General features: G+C 51.8%; 1 protein-coding gene across 3 annotated transcripts in view; it reads left to right on the top strand.

Annotated features, from left to right (window-relative positions):
• Positions 1-17,322, top strand: part of Sulf2 (sulfatase 2) — an 80,412-nt gene that overhangs the window by 32,431 nt on the left and 30,659 nt on the right. For all 3 annotated transcript variants that reach the window (XM_013124436.3, XM_013124435.3, XM_013124433.3), the window contains exon 3: positions 4,871-5,110. In XM_013124436.3, the coding sequence (XP_012979890.1) occupies positions 4,871-5,110 (240 nt within the window). The remainder of the gene's footprint in view (positions 1-4,870; positions 5,111-17,322) is intronic.

Below are 17,322 nucleotides of genomic sequence, written 5' to 3'. Positions count from 1 at the left end.
CCGCTGCGTCATTTGGGCCCCAAGAATTACACTCCTGTAAGTGACTGCCCCAGCCCTTCCCCGACGGCAGCTGCCAGGTAGGGCGAGGGCATGGCGCTCCCAAGGCGGGGATGGAAGCCAAGCCTGACCTTTCAGGCCTAAAACATAAGCGGTAGCCCCAAAGCCTGCTACATGTCAATACAGCTTTTGGGGTGCTTTCCTGAGCCTCCAGAGAGGGTGTGATGACTTGGGGAGGCAACTTGGGTCCCCAAAGGCTGAGCCCCTGATCACCTGCCATCAGCTGTTCTGTTCTCTCTTGGGAGATCTGTAAACCATGGAGGGTCCCTTGCACCCATAGCACAAGGATGGTGTAAGAGACATAAAGCAGGGGCGACTATGAGGTGTGTCAGTCCTGAGCCCCAGGGCAGTGGGAGCTATGGACAGGATGCAGGTGGGAGGGGTGAACGAAGGAAAGGTGGCAGGCGGTAGCATGGGGCCATGAGCCCAAGCCAGGGGGCAGGTGAAACAGTGGGCCAGGGAGGAGAGCACATAGCCAGGGGTGGTGGCACTGGGAACCTTTGAGGAAACTGGCGCGTGTGCGTGCGTGCGTGTGTGCGTGTGTGTGTGTGTGTGTGTGTGTGTGTGTGTGTGTGTGTGTGTCTGTCTGTCTGTCTGTCTGTCTCTTTTGTCTTTCTCTGTATATGTGTGTGTGAGTGCTTGTGTGTTTGTGTGTCTCTGTGTGTGTGTGTGTCTCCATCTGTGTGTGTCTCTGTCTCTGTGGGTATATGTGTATCTGTGTCTATATCTGTACCTGTGTGTGTGTGTGACTCTGTGTGTCTCTCTGTGTGTGTCTGTGTCTCTCTGTATCTCTGTGTGTGTCTATGTCTATGTGCAGCTGCCTGGGTGTTGGGAACCATATTCTGTACAGAGGGAAGAGTAGGACTGGGACTCTTAGTGGGTTGGAGGACAAAGCAGGGGTCCTGTGGCTGCAGAATGGAGAGAAGGGCGTTTAAGTGGAAGGGTGCTGGCTGCATCCTGGGGGTGTCACCCATGTAGGAAACAGTGGTCCTAGTCCTGGGAAGAGGGCTATCACCTGACAAGGTCCAGAAAGCAGAGGGTTGGCCCACCAGATAACACAGCATTCAAACGCTGGCCCCAGGAGGAGCCAGATGTCGCTTGAGTAGCTGGAGGGAAGGGAGGAGCTTCCAGAACTTAACCAGATGTGGCCCACCAGGTACCAGTGGACAACCTGGAGTGAAAGATTCTGGCTGGCACCATAGTGTCTGCCAAACTCTAGGCTTCTGTGCCCTCTCCAGTTCCAATTGCAATTTCATCACTAATACCACTAGGCAGAACCATGTTATAAAGAACGGGCTTTTGTTGTCCCCAGGAGAAGCCAGGTAGGGTCACATGTCTATGACAGCTCTACTCCCTGACCTGTGTGTGAACAACACATTCCCCTGGAGCCACCCAAAGGGGCATCTCTGGAGACTGGTGAGAAGCCTTGTGTCATCCTCATCAATGCCATGATAAGAGACCTTGTCTGTCCCTAAGGGGCCTTTGCTGAAGCCAAGAGTCAGTCAAAGGCATGGGGACTCTGCACTTCCCCAGGACACCATCACCAGACCTTGGCAAAGGTGACATTCACCACCCTCCTTCTGCCATGGACAAGCCTGCATCTGAGCTCTCATCTGCCACCTTCCCTACTATGTGACCCCACCAGTCACCAAGTGTCCCAGCTTCACCTCCTGTTCAGAAAAGGACTCTTTGAAAAATAATTTTGCATATCATGTGTGCAGAACAATGGACACACTCAGCTCAAGGCAGCTCCCCATATGTTAGGAATTACAGTCATGGACACTGTTCTCCATGCCAGGGACAAGACAGTGGTCCAAAGCTCAGATCAATTAGCAGGCTATACCACAGAGGTTTCCAGGACTTGTTGGATACACATGATCTAGGAAGTGAGGCTGACATCCATTGCAGCGTGTGCTGAGGAGTGTAGCAATCCCCAGCGCTCCTGATGTGTTCAAGCTAAAAGTCAGAGCTTAAAACCCCACCGTGTACCTGGTATAGTGGTGCACACCTTTGATCCCAGCACTCAGGAGGCAGAGGTACTTGGATCTCTTGAGTTTGAGGCCAGCCTGGTCTACCTAGCTAGTTCCAGGACAGCCAGGGCTACACAAGTGGCGGATGTAGCTCAGGTGACAGTGTTTGCCTATCGTGACACGTGGCTTTCATTCGCAGCACAGTATAAAGTAGGAATAGTGGTGGAGGCCTGTAATCCCCGGACTCAGGATACAGAGGCAGGAGGATCAAAATCACCCTTGGCAATAGCAGGTTTGCAGCCAACCTGGGCTTTGTGGTGTGGGCTGGTTAGTAATACTTGGGCCCAGAACATGTCACTGAGTCCATGCACCCTCCTGAAGATTCGCCAGGGCCCTTACTGTAACACAAAGCTTCTGCCAGTGGTGAAGGCTTCTTCTGGATGGACTAACCAGCTGGAACCAGCCTGGCTGATGTGCAAAAGAAAGTGCTGGGTCAGGGTCAGAGCCAGGCACACCTCACCAGCCTCCCTCAGCTCTGCTGGGTGTCGATGGAGCTCATGTCACCTCCACAGGGACACTTCCTACCAGGTCCCAACCCTGTAATTGCCTACAGCCAGAACCACCAGCACACAGATATTCTAGAAGAGTTAAACAGTGGGATAAGAAATGAGCCTGGTGAGGCCTCCATGAGCTCAGAAGATCAACCAGGCTTGCTGAGGAAAGACCCTTGATCTGAGGTCTCCATGACAGGTTTTACCAACAAAGCAGCCTCGGAGAATCCCTGAAGAAGTAGTGGCATGGGCAAGTGTCCTGGGGCAGGAGTGAGCTTGGAGTATTTACAAAAACCACGGGGAAGCCTGAGAGGATGACTCTGTTAATAAAGCACTTGCCTTGCCTCAAAAGCATAAAAACCAGAGCACAAACCCCTAGAAGTCATGTAAAAAGCCAGCACAATCACACGCTGTCATCATGTAAAGGCCAATGAAAGGCCCTATCTCAAACCAAAGGTGCGTATGTACACACACACACACACACACACACACACACACACACACACACACGGGGGGGGGGCACTCTGAGGTGAGGAGAAAGGGAGAGGTGTTGGAGTGGGAGCAGGGGAACGTGGACGGATGTGGGAGGGTTCCGGGTCTCAGTAAGGAACGTGGACCTAATTCCTGGAGCAGGAGAAAATCTGGCAGTTTGGGAGAGCAGAGCCATGATCTGTGCCCTGGGAGCTCTGGAGTCTCCTTCCCCATGGCAGAGGCTGGCTAGACAAATGACTCTTTCTGTGCTTAGCCCTGAGGGGGCTTCTCAGTGCTGTCCTATCTCTAGAGAGCTGCTGGGTGACAAGGACACAGCTCTGAGGTGGGAATCTCAAGTGCATGGCCAACCCTGTGTGGGCTGCCCCCGACACGTTACTGTGACCCCCTGAAACAACACAAGAGTTCTTTCAAGGAAGTGCAGACTTAAGGGGTCAGTGGGACAGTGCCTGTGTCCTGTGGGGTCTTCTCTTTTGTCTTTCACGTGGACATTTGTAGATTTGGGGCCCACCTCAGTAAACCATTTTAAGTGTAGGAGGTGAGGCAGGAAAACCATTGAGAATTTGAGGCCAGCCTTGGCTAACAGTGAATTTGAGGCCATCCTGGGCTACAGTGAAACCCTGTTTCAAATAAGGAGTGGACAGCAGGATGGCTCATCAGGTAAAGGTGCTATTGCCACGCCTGACAACTTGAGTTTGATTCCCACGACACACTTGGTGGAAGGAGAGGACCAGCCCCTTCAAGTTACCCTTTGATCTCCACGTGCATGCCATGGCATGCTGGAGTTTACATGCACATGCACACACACACACACACACACACACACACACACACACACGAATACACACATGGATGATAAATAGAAGATAGATGTAAAAACTTTAACTGGACATGGTGGCACTTGGGAGACAAAGGCAGGTGGTTCTCTTGAGTTCCAGGCCATCCTGGGCTACGTAGTGAGATCCTGCACAAAAGTATTACAAGGAAGAAGGGAAGCTGAGGCTGGCTATAGAGGGAGGAGGGGAAAGCCATGCATGGGACGGCACTCGATGTCAGTGTTTCGCTTCCGACCTCAGTGTGAAGTCTGACGTGTTCTCCAGGCTGGCTTAGCGTGCTTACTGGGTGTTCTCAGCAGCCCCCACACAGTAGACCTCACACCTACTCCTCTCCTTGCCCCCTACTGTCCTGCTCTGCTCTTGCCTTCGCTGGGCAACAAGAAGAGCCAGGGATGAGGCCTAGCTGCCTGGCTAGGGTCAATCACACTTGTCTAGAGGGATCAGAGACCCAGAGCTGGAGGGCACAGGAACTGCAGGGAGGCCCCAGGGCTCTACAGAAATGATGAGGCTAGGCAGATATGTTAGCTGTGAGGGGAGACAGGACATGGACTAAGGAGGCGGCACAGCTAAGGCCACACATGTCAGAGAGGCTGGCTAGGGGTTGGCTGAACTAGACTTCAGTACCAGTGGATACTTCTTGGGAAACCTCCAGACAAAACAGAGTCCAATCCTGTCTGCATTTGTGGCTGCTTAAAAACAAAAAAATCTATGTATATTAGCACCCTGAAGAAAGACACTGTTTATATACACAGCAGATTCAAGGTACTTAAAACCAAGTTTTTACCTAACATGAGTGTCTAGTGGGGCTGAGACCAGGGTCTTCCTGGTTGGGCTGGGGGTGGAGGATCCGGCCCATGCAGCCCATGGATTTTCAAAGCCTGCCGGCAGCTGCAGGCTCAAGGTTAGGAGCCCCCTAAGTTGGTCCCCCCAGAAGGCCACATGACTCACCAGTGCCCTTTGCCTGCAGGCTCCATGCAGGTGATGAACAAGACAAGGCGCATCATGGAGCAGGGCGGGGCACATTTCATCAACGCCTTCGTGACCACACCCATGTGCTGCCCGTCTCGCTCCTCTATCCTCACCGGCAAGTACGTCCACAATCATAACACCTACACCAACAATGAGAACTGCTCCTCGCCCTCCTGGCAGGCTCAGCACGAGAGCCGCACCTTCGCCGTGTACCTCAACAGCACAGGCTACCGGACAGGTGAGCAGCAGGGTGGGGAGATGACTAAGGGGCCTCCTCAAGGGGCAGGTGGCCTCCTGTGCCTTCAATGAGCTTCTCTGGGTGTGACACCCATACTGCCCTGGTAGCCAAGATAAGTCTGGGTCATGCACTGAATAGGTTTCATTTCCCATTGAAGTTCCAAGTTCATTTCTGTGCACACAAAGATGTTTCTGTAGTGGGTTCAAGAAAATGACCTTTTCAAAGAAACTTGAGTTTTGAAAAATGGGGAGTTCAGGGAGACTGTGAATTCTCTGACAGGGAGGCCACAAGACCATCCCTGCATGAGTTTGAGGTTTGTTTCTGAAGCTGTTCAGAATTATTTTCTTGACTGAGAGAAGGTTCCAGAATATTGAGGTTGGAGTCAGAGAGGAGCTGACATGGGAATCACCCATGTCCATTGTGGGAGTAACCAGGATGACGAAGGGGTTGCTATGGTGAGGACCTTTGACCGCACTGATGTGTGTGTCAGAGGCACGATGTCCTGTGAGCCTCCTTGATGGAGTTACTGTGGCGAGTTCGAAAGGCCACACTCACTAGGCTGGTGCCTGAGGTCATGCTGTACTCCCAGCCCAGCAACCTCACTCTTGCCAAATTATCCAGACTCAACTCACTGAACTTGCTTGAATTTAAAAATCCAAACAAGCTCTCCCCCACCTTGGCAAGCAGCCTGGGCAACTGTGAAACCAGATAACGCGGCTCAGATGTTGCAAGCCCAGGGACTTGCCTCTTGGTGACGTGACGGGGTTTTGCGTGGGAGTAAGGAAGGGCCAGGCACCTCCTGTAGCTGACCTGCTGGGCCTGGGTAGCCCCTCAGATGTCCAGTGGGAGTGGGTGGAGCTTACTCCCTGCATGCTACACTCCTCCCATCATCAGAACTGTCCCAAAGCAGGTTCAGCTGTAGGAACCAGCTCCTCCACATGGGCAAGGTGCAGACCCTGAAGGTTTGGGGTCTCTACAGAGAGCGTGTGTTAGAGTCACTGTGGGCCAATGCTTTAGATGGTTGGGAGGCCCAGACCTCGCTGGAATTGGGATAGGCGGGGACACGGCAGGGAGGCTCCTAATGGAGGGTGCACCCGCCATTCATGTGTAGACTAGAAATGACACCCACACCAGCCCCAAGTTGAAAGCCTCAAATATCTCTTACATTTGAACTTTTTTGGTTGAAACCTCTCAATGTTGAGAAACTTTTTTTAAGCCAAATATTGTGAGCCAAAGAAAGAGCATGTAGCTGTGGACAGGTATGGCGCATGTGCCCTGAACAGCGTGAATGTACACATGGAAAACAGATAAATAAGAATGGCCCCAGAGGTGTTCATCAGCCTGGTCACCTGGTAGGCATAAAAACCACACACACCCCCACAAAGGTTTCTGGGAGACTCATGAAATGAGAAGTTTGTGGCATAATCAAAACAGAAGCTAAGGCCATGGGAACTCAGAGGTATGGGGATAGCCTGTCAAATAGAATGGGAAATTACTATTCCTTTAACACTTTACAATGGAGCAAAAGTCCATGTCAGAGTCCCAGGGAAACCAGAGAAAAGGAATGACCTGTGAGGTAGACAAGCCATGTCCGTCATCCCAGCCGCTGGGGAGGCTGATGCATGAGGACCACAAGTTCAAGGTCATCAGGGGCAAATTAGTGAGACTTTATCTCAAAATAAAAATGTGGGCTGCACTCACTGCTAAGATTTGTAGGATATGTGTTCATTTTTATAGCACGTGTGTAGGGCCAAGGACAGAAGTCGGTTGTCCTTGACTGGTTGTGACTGGTGGAGGCATCTATCTGATGCTCATAGCTATCAATCCAAATCCGTTGCTGTCTTGGCAACCTCGATCCAGGATCTGGTCCACAGATCAGTCCCTTATTTCTCCTAACTTCCCATTGGCGAGAAACAAGATATGTGGGCACATACAAAGGAACCTGGGAAATGTAGTCTTTACTCTATGTAGGTCTTTGTGCTGCTGAAAACAGATCCTGAGTGGAGGCGGACTCTCAGTTACAGCCACAGTCCTTAACCGTTTGTATGAGTGATGCCCTTGAATCCAGAAGGTTAGCTGAGCTGAGGAAGACAGATGCCAATATTCACAGCACAGAGGGCTGCTAATGGAACCAGTTTTTTAAAAAAGAAAAAAGGAAGCTACAGTCAGGCTTGGTGATGCAAGCCTGTGATCTCAGCTCCCAGGATGGAGGCCAGAGGTTCAGGAGTTCAAGGACAACATCTGCTATATATTGAGTTTGAGGCTAGCCAGGAAGAGATGAAGGAAGGGAGGGACAGATGGACGGAGGGAGCAGGAGAGAAAAGAAAAGAAAGCTAACTGGCCCAGTCTGCATACCTGTAACCTCCAAACACTAAGGGATTCAAGGCTGCAGGAGAAGCTATTTTCAAAAAATCAAAACCTGGGGGCTGGAGAGATGACCTAGCAGTTAGGAGCACTGGCTGTTCTCCTAGAGGACCCAGGTGTAGGTCCCAGTACCCACATGGTAGCTCACAACCATTTGTAACTCCAGTTCCAGGGTATCTAATGCCCTCCTCTGACCTCCGTGAATACCAGGCACACCGATAGTACCCATTCATGTATGCAAGGAAACCATTCATGTACATAAAATACAATTAATTACTTGATTAATTTTAGAAGAAAAGCACCTTTTGAAAATAACTTATTTTCTGAGACATAGTCTGCCATCTCCCCCAATCATTGTGTTTCCAGCACTGGCCTTGAACTTTTAATCCATCTGCCTCCACCTCCCAAATGCTGGGGTGCCGGGTATGACCCCCACCACCACCTGGTTAGTGCTGCGTTTGTGTGCCCATGCTGTAAACAAAAGTTTGGCTCTGACTGCTGGTGTTTGAAGCACACAGACTCTGAAGAGGTCTCTGTTGGGAAAAGTGTGATTAGTGCCACAAGTGCCTGGTGTCATGACATGAGGTCCTCCCCTCAAGTCTGTCCAGGGGTCTGAGGACCCCTCTGGCCCCTGTTGGCGGTGGCGTCTCCCCAGGCTGTGCGTTACCTTGTGGTTCTGTTTGACAGACGTGCTGGCCCCTGTTGGCGGTGGCGTCTCCCCAGGCTGTGCGTTACCTTGTGGTTCTGTTTGACAGACGTGCTTCACTGAGTCCAGACACCAGCTTATTGTTTGTCACCCGCCCAGTGGTCTTCTGGCGCCACTTCAATTAACTTCGCAACCCGCGTCTCTTAAAAGAGCCGCAGGCTCCCCGCTCGGCCCTCTTCCCCTGCGCCTGCTTCGACCGTGTTTGTGAGGGTTGAAGCCAGAGGTGCTGGGTTTCAGCAAGATAAGTACCCACTGGTTAATGGAAGTCTCTGGATATGGCTCCCCTCGAGTCAGAGGCCTGCAAGCCCTCCCTGTGAGCACGCACGGCCTGTCCCTTAGGCTCCCATGTTCCTGGCCCCAGGTGAACCACTAGCAGCCCGGGCTGTGCTGACAGACGTAAGTGCACCATGTCCCCAGCGTGAACATCACGCGGCACAGTGGGCCCTGGGGGAGTGGGGGAGACGAGAGTGCTGATCTCGGATTTCCAGACGCTGCTGTGGGGGAGAAAGAGCCTTTTCCAGCACTTTCTACCAGTCAGACGCCAGCTAAGGCCTTCTCTCTCCATACAGCCTTCTGAGTTCAGTTCCCACATGTTTCCAGGCCTGCTAGACTCCAGTGGAAACGGTGGTACCCCACACATATGTTCTAGAATGTTCCAGGTAGCCTGGAGCAGACCATTCATAAGAAGCTTGGGCTCTGTCAGGCTCCCCTTGGGGTGCTGTCTTAGTTAGGATTTCCGTTGCTGTGAAGAGACACCATGATCACAGCCACTCTTATAAAGGAAAACATTTAGTCGAGGTGGCAGCTTAACGTTCAGAGGTTCAGTCCATTATCGTCATGGCAGCATGCAGGCCAGACATGGTGCTGGCTACATTGTGACCAGAAGTCAACAGGAAATCAACTATGACACTGGGAGTAGCTTGAGCATAGGAGAACTCAGTGCCCCCCCAACAGTGACGCACTTCCTCCAACAAGGCCAGACCCTCTCCAACAATGCCACACCTCCTAATAGTGCGATATTATGGGGGCCATTACGTTCAAACGACCACAGGTGCCGTTTTCAGACTGTACTGTGCACCCCAGTTCTTTCCACTCTTCTCACAGAGTTGGTAAGGACACTGGCCGATTCTGTCCTCCACTGTGGACGGCCGCCACACGAGGGCCTTGGTGCCCTGGTGCCTGCGGAGGCCTCACGTGGGGGCCCTGGCAGCCGAGCACCCTGACAGTCACGGCTGTGTGAAAGCAGGCATGTGTGTGCACGTGGCCCTGAGGTCAGGAGAACGCCCACCGTACCGCTCCCTTCTGTGACTGCCCCGCCCTGCCTCCTTGTCCTGCGGCAGCCCCGTCAGGCTGTGTCCAGCTGCCCGCTGACACCTCTCTTAGGGCCCCGTGTCTCAGACCTCTTAGTCTGTTGCTCCCCTCCCTGGGGCCGCTCACCGGCTGCCCCTTGGCACTCCCAACTTTCCATTCACTCAGGCCACACCCTGAGAGCCATGCGTGACATTCTGTCCTTCCTATCAGTCAGTCCACCAAATCCCCCATCGCTCTTCCTAAAGCTTGCCCTGAGTCCTCCACTGTTCTCCCAGGCCCTCTTCCTGGTGTTCTGTTCCCACCGTCATCCCTGAGGTCTGTGCTTCCCAGCCCTTCGCCATCCTCCACACAGCAATCAGTGTGGTCCCATCAGGACCTCTGCATGACTCCCACCTCCCAAGCCACGGGGTCCCTAGGAACTGCCCCTCCTGTCCGGCTTCTCTTGGCCTCCTCCGTCTCTGTTGGTCGCTCTACCTGCTGGGTTCCTTCCTGCACACACCTCGGGGCCTTTGTACTTCTTTTCCTCTATAGCAAGGGTTCTCCAGCTGTGGGTCGTGACCCCTTTGGGAGTCAAACAACTCTTTCACAGAAGTCTCCTAAGCCCATCAGAAAACACAGCTATTTACATTACAGTTCATAACAGTAGCAAAATTACAGCTATGAATTAGCAGCTGAGATCATTGTATGGTTGGGGGTCACCACAGCATGAGGAATGGAATTAAAGGGCCACAGCCTTAGGAAGGTTGAGAACCACTGCCCTACGGAACCTTTGAAACTTTCTCTTGACCTGCTTGCATTTCCCCCCCTTGGGTCTGTGGCCCTGTGTCCTCTCCTCAGAAGACACATCTGGGAACTCCCCAGCCCCCAGCTCTTTACCCAGTTTCTTTTCCTTCAGGCCCCCCACCCCGAGCAGCAGGGAACCCTTTATCCCCTCCCCCTGTGGTGTTACCCTCCCCGGGTGCTCCCTGCCCGGTTCTTGCTTCTCTAACCCTTGTTCTGGTCCCTCCTCCCATACGGCTTGTTGAGTTCCCTCCTGGGTCTCCCAGGCCCAAGAGAGCCTGGTCCACAGAGGGTGATGGGTTCACGTGTCCCTTTCATGGCCAGCAGCCCACCCCACTTCCTCTCCTCCCATCTAGACTGTCTCTCCTCTTTCATCCTCTGCACACACAGGGGATTTCAGCTATCCTGGATGCTTCTCTGGGCCCTGGTGCAGCTGTCCCCGACCCCACAATAGCAGCTTTTTCTGCCCTTGGCCTCCCTCCTGCCTGTTGCTGCTGGCTTCCTCCCCCTTGGGTGCACGCAAGCACACACGGACACACTTGAGTGCGTGCACACACACACAGTGCCCCTCTTCCCTGTCTGCTGCACACCACCCTTGTACCTGTCCTGTGACAGCAGAGTCCCCACCTGCCCTCCAGAGTCTGGGCTCTTCCCAGAGGGACTTGCCTCTCAGCATGGGGGTCTGGGCCTTGCCTGGATCATGCAGCCCCTTGAAGGTCCAGACTGCCCCAGCTTCCTCGTGAGACATGAGACTGCCCCGCCACATCGGCCTCTTGATCGAGCTCAGTGTCCTTTAGCCGTGCCAAGCACGGTGGCACGCCTATAACCTCAGCCCACAGAAGGCGGAGGCAGGAGGATAGCAGTTCAAGCTCACCCCTGTCTGTGTAAGTCTTGAGGGTAGCCTGGGCTACGTGAGAACATCTAAAACAACAAGAACGGGCTGGGGATGACTCAGTGGTTAAAAACACTCACTGCTCTTGCAGAGGACCCGGATTTGGTTCCCAGCACCCACACAGCAGCTCACAACTATCGGTAACTCCAGCTTCAGGGGATCTGATGCCCTCTTCTGCTTCTGTTTGCACCAGGCATACATGTAGTGCACATACATAAAGCAGATATTCACACATACACATAAAAATCTATCTTTTTAATCCCCAAGTTCCCTTAAGCCCTAAGTCTCTGACCCTTTCTTCAACACCTTTAAGATCTATAGAAATGATGCACCGGGCCCCAGCTCTATTATTACTCATGACTAAGCTAGGCCCCCTCCCCCTGAGCCTCAGTTTCCCCTTCTGTACAACAGTGTTATGACATGTCACCCACTGAGTTACCCCAAGGGTGGTGTGACCAAGTCCTACAAACTCAGGAGGAGAAAGTCCCTGGGAGGGAGAGCACATGGGGTCTGGGCTATGATTGTCTGTCAGTAAAGTTCTTGCCACTGAAGCATGAGAACCTGAGTTTCACCCCTGGGTCCCACATAAAAATGCCAGATGTGGGGCCCGTGCCTCTCACGAGCCCTGGAGAGACAGATGGGAGAATCCTTGGGGCTCCCTGACTGGCCAGCCTCGCCAATTGGGGAGCTTCAGTTGGTTCAGTGAGAGATATCTCAAGTACTAACGTAGAGGTGAGCAGGATAAGGTGCTTGCCGCCAAGCCTGGCGTGATGACCTGAGTTTGATCCTCAGAACCCACATGGGGGTGGGGCAACTCCTGCAAGTTGTCCTCTGGTCTCCATGCATGTGCCATGGCAGGCATGCACCCCCACAAACGCATACACACAAATAAATATTTAAAATGTTGCCAACAGTCAGAGGGGAAAAAGCTGACTGAGGATGGAGGATACATGGTATCAGTCTCAGCCCTGCACACTTAGTCACATGTGATACACATGTACCCATACACACACCACACACAAATAAGGAAAAAGAGGAGGAGCATGTGTGCATGTCCTTAGTCCCCTGAGCACTAGGCGTGTGGTGTAGGTGGTAGAGGTGTCTTCCTGAGCCTGATAGTGTCCCTCAGCCACAGCAAGGTTTCCCAGCATTGTAGAGAACAAGTGTCACAACCCAGGAGCTTAAAACAAGAGATGTTTCTCCTCCGGTGGTCTGGAAGCCAGATGTCCCAAATCAACTGTCCCCAGGGTCGGGCTCTGAAGCTCCAAGGGACTCCTGTTCCCACCTCCTCGGCTCTCCATATCCCAGAGCATTGCGGCTGGTGAGCACATCTCTCCATTCTCTGTCCCGTCTTCTCATGGCTCTCAGCTCCAGTATCTGTGTCCAGCTGAAGGACACTCGCCTGAGTGTACCTGACCCACTATAACCTGGTCTTAATTTGACCACAGAAGCCAGGGTCACTGTGCAGGTACCAGGGATGAGAGAGCCTATCAGGGATGAGAGCGGGTACCAGGGATGAGAGAGACTATCAGGGATAAGAAAAAGTACCAGGGATGAGAGAGGGTTATCAGGGATGAGAGCAGGTATCAGGGATGAGAACAGGTACCAAGGATAATAGAGGGTATCAGGTATGAGAATGGGTATCAGGGATAAAAAGGAGTACCAGGGATGAGAGCGTGTTACCAGGGATGAGAGTGGGTTATCAGGGATGAGAATGGGTACCAGGGATGAGAGCAGGTATCAGGAATGAGAACAGGTACCAGGGATAAGAGAGGGTATCAGGTATGAGAATGGGTACCAGGGATAAGAAGGAGTACCAGGGATGAGAGAGGGTTATCAGGGATGAGAATGGGTACCAGGGATGAGAGAGGGTACCAGGGATGAGAGCAGGTATCTGGAGAGACCCAGTATGGCTCATATGTTCACCTCTCACAGGCTGCTGTCTTCCCTTCCAGAGCCACCCTCAGGTCTGACTTCAGTAGAGGAAGGCTTCAGTGCCTAGTCTACTACCTCTACATTTTGTAGACAATGTTTGAGACAAGGTCTTATGTAGCCAGGCTGGCCTTGAACTTGTAATGTGCCTACTACTACCTCCCCAGTACTGGGATCATAGCTGTGTCCCTCCATGCCTGCCCACTGGGTTTAACTCTGCAAACACGAGGCTAATTTACACCAAGCACACCCAGGGGAAGGATTAGGCTCCAGGCCATCTATCTTCAAGCCTTTTTCTCAAGGAAGCATAGCACCCCCTATGGGTCAATTCCATAAAAGCATCTCTGGCAGTGGTAAAGGGAGTTGGCTGTGTCCTGAAACAAAGGCTTTGATGGCTGCTCCGCGGTTCACATGGCTTCTACACTTCCCAACAAGTCATTCATCTGCGTGGATTATTTTATGCCTATTGTTCTGATTCTTGAACCTGAGTCTATTTTGTATATGAATAAGGAAGGGGTTTTTTTGGCAGCTTTTTAATATGCAGCAGGTTTCCCAGCATTAGGCTCAACAGGATAGGATGTTATAATTGAATGCAAAACTTTTCCAAGAGTTATTCCTTATTTCTGAAAATCCTGTCCCTGATGGCATTGGCAGCCAGTATTTGAATTGCAAATGCCACGCGCCCACCAGCCGGCACTGGGAATCTGTCTCCATGGTGGCACCTGACTGCCACCCCATGTCTCCTTGACGGATGTGCTGGAGAAGTTTCCTATTGAAACCTCCCTTTGTTATAAATCTCCCAGTTTTATTTTTCTTGACGATTGCTGTTCTGGCGTTCTTTCTATCTTGGGAGGTGACTGGCATAGGAATTTTTTTTCCAACTGTGAATTCTTTGGGGGAGCTTACAAACTGGTTATTATGGGAAAGGGCCATTGGTGAGATGGCTCTGAGAGCAGCTTTGAGGGGTCCGATTAGTGTCACAGCCCCTGAGGTGACGGGAATTGCCTGTCGTTGATGGGTCCTCCAGCCTCCCTGTGAAGGCTCCTCTGCCCTGTCCGTCTGCAGAAGTCTGCACTTAGGAGGGCAGAGGGCTGGGAGATGGCTTAGGGGCTAAAGCATCTGCTTTACAAACAGGACACGGGTCAGATCCCTAGCACCCTGGTAAAAGTCGGGACATGTGAGCCCATCTGTAGTCCCAGTGTCGGGAAGATGAGACCCCTGGAGCAAGCTGGTAGAATTAGTGAGTTCTGGGTTCATGTGAGAGACCCTACCTCAATATGTAAGGTGGAGAGTGTTCAAGGAAGGCATCTGACATCACCTATGCTCACACACACACACACACCCCACAGGCATGTACACACACACAATATACTACATAGGCATGCATGCACACATAGACACCCTAGAGGAATGCTTACACACACACACACACCCCACAGGCATGTACACATACACACAATATACTACATAGGCATGCATACACACATACACACCCTAGAGGATGCTTACACACACACACACACACACACACACACACACACACACACACCCCACAGGCATGCACACACATTAAAAGGAAAGGGACAGAAAAGGGCTGACAATGTAGCTCTGTTGGGAGAGCACTCACCTAGCATGTAGGAAGCCCTGGGTTTGATCTCCAGCACTGCATAAAGGTGTGGTAGTACACACCCTAATCCCAGCACTCGGGAAACTGAGGCAGGATTGAGAGGTCAAGGCCAGTTTATCCTGATAATGACTCAGCAGGCCAGCGCCTCTCCCTGATGGTAGGAAGTTCCCTCCCAGTTAACTAGGTTTGTGGGGGATGAATGGGCCCTGTCATTTGCTGCAGCTGTCTGAGTCCTGCAGGGGAGGCTGAAACCTATGTTCAGTTAGAAACAAGCCACCCCTCCAGGCCCCCTGCACTTCAGCCCAGCCTTGGCCTGATGCCCTGCGGTCATGCACAACCCAGCCTCTCCCCATAGCAACAGCACCACTAGGAAGAGGCAGGTAGGGAAAAAGGAGCCTAGCAAGATGGTCTCAGTCCTGGTCAACTGCCTGGCCCTTCTTTTCCCAGATGACCAGCCAAGCACCCCTGCTCCCAAAGAGGACAACGGAGGCTGTCTTGAAAAATGGCACACCAGTTAAAACCCTCCTCGGCTGTTCCCACTTCTCCAGATAAACCCACAGCTCCTTCTCTGGTGGGCCTGCCTGTTCACATCTCCTGACTCTCATTCTAAAGTCCTGGTCATGCTCAGCCCCCAAGCCCTCTCTGCAGGTTTTCAAGCATGCTGCAGGTTTTCATTCCTGCCCTGGGACCTTTGCACTTGCCTCTGTCTAAAACACAGGGCACGCACCTTGCTGTTGAGAACTTTCCAGACCCACCCGAATCTTCTCTGGGGAGTGGTCTGCACTCCCTACCCAGCCCCAACTGCACAAAGATGAACACTTGAATGCACGCTGGGCAGGGAAAGAAAACACATCCACCATAGACACCTAGCAATGGTCTGGGACTGTGGTTCCGTCGGGAGCTGTGTAGAGGGCTCTGGATCCAGCCAGCAGCACATAAACCAGGCCTGCTGGTGTGCCTGTAATCCCAGCATTCAGATGGTAGAGGCAGGAGGATCAGGGACTCAAGGTCATTCTTACCAATGTAGCTATTTCCAGGCCAGACTGGGCCACAAGGACCCTGTGTCCATTGGGGGAGGGGGCCCTCACTCACTCGATTGCTCAGTACCCTCGCTCCTTGGAACAGAATCATCCCCCACCCCCCCTTTGCCTCCACTCACCGGAGCAATCCCGAGTCGCCATCCAGAATGTAACCAAGTTGCTTTAAGCTGATTTATCCTGTCAGGTCACCGTTCAAACACAGAATGCGCTGCACGGTAACCTTGCAGCAGCAGCCTTCAGTGAAAGAGAACTAATTCTAATTCTCAGAAGAGCTTGGCCCAGGCTGAGACTGGGGCTCAGGGTTTACTTAACATACTTCCATCCCTGCCTCCTCAGCCCAGATGGCTTCAGGCCTGTGGCACGTCACGTGTAATAGTTACAGCAGTCTGGACTCTGTCAAAGGCTGCCTTCCCTTGTAGCCATTCCCAGGGATTCCCAGTTTGGTAGGATTGTCTCTTGCTCAGACTGGGAGCCCCATCCCCCAAGCCCAGTGGCAGCAGGTCAAAGTTGCCCACTACAGGTGCTGGGGTGGGACCTGAACTCCTGGGCCTACTCACCTTCTCTTTGGTATGTATTAAAATACAAGTGAAGCCATTATCCAAAGTGGCTGCTGCAAGAAGATGAATGGGGAGGTGTACCTGCGTCCTGCAGTGGCGTAGTCAGAAGTCACACACATCTGGGTGCCTCTCTAACTTGTGGGAGCCACAGTGTGTAGAAACTGGTGTGTGCCTCCTTCCACACATGTCCCAGGCCGTGTCGATGATGGTGGGCAGAGCTGGGACCTGGGGTGATGTTTTAAATGTCTGTGATGCCTGTCCCCCAACTTCACTGGTGATCAAAAAGTCCCAGGTCCTGTCACTGGAATGTATAGCCTTCCCTCAGGACTGTAGGGAATGCTAGAAGTTAAAGAAAATAAGCAAACATGAATTCTCCTCCCCAAGTTCGCAGGCTGCCTGAATTCTGGCTCCAAACAGCAGGAAACTTCCTGGAGCTAGAGAGATGACCCAGTGTGGTTAAGAGGGGGACCTGAGCTCAGGTCACAGAACCCAAGGCTGGCCTGTAAGTCCAGCACCAGAATGGCTGACCCCCACCCCGCAAGCACTACACTCATGTACACATACAGACATACATATATATGCATATATGTACATACATATGCATACATACACATACATATAAGCATACATATATGCACACATACACATATATACATATATACACACATACATATACATAAGCATACATACATGCACACACATATGTATATATACACACATGTATACACATACATACATCATATACATGCCACACATACATGCACACATATATTCATATATGCAAACACACATATATACATGCACACACATATATACACACACCTACATATACACACACAAGTAAAATAATATCCTATTTTTTTTAATTTTGAAAGGAAAGAAACCCCTGCTTGCCGTGTCACACACTAGTAATCACTTGGGAGGCTAAGAGATGAGTATTTGAATTTGGAGTTAGTCTGGGCTTTGTAATAAATCTTGTCTCACAGAAAGAACTCTTCTTAGA

Source organism: Mesocricetus auratus, unplaced genomic scaffold (assembly GCF_017639785.1).
Source record: "Mesocricetus auratus isolate SY011 unplaced genomic scaffold, BCM_Maur_2.0 Super-Scaffold_100028, whole genome shotgun sequence".
NCBI classification, from domain to species: domain Eukaryota; kingdom Metazoa; phylum Chordata; class Mammalia; order Rodentia; family Cricetidae; genus Mesocricetus; species Mesocricetus auratus.
The sequence above is the reverse complement of the archived record's forward strand: the minus strand, read 5'-3'. Positions and strand labels throughout refer to the sequence as shown.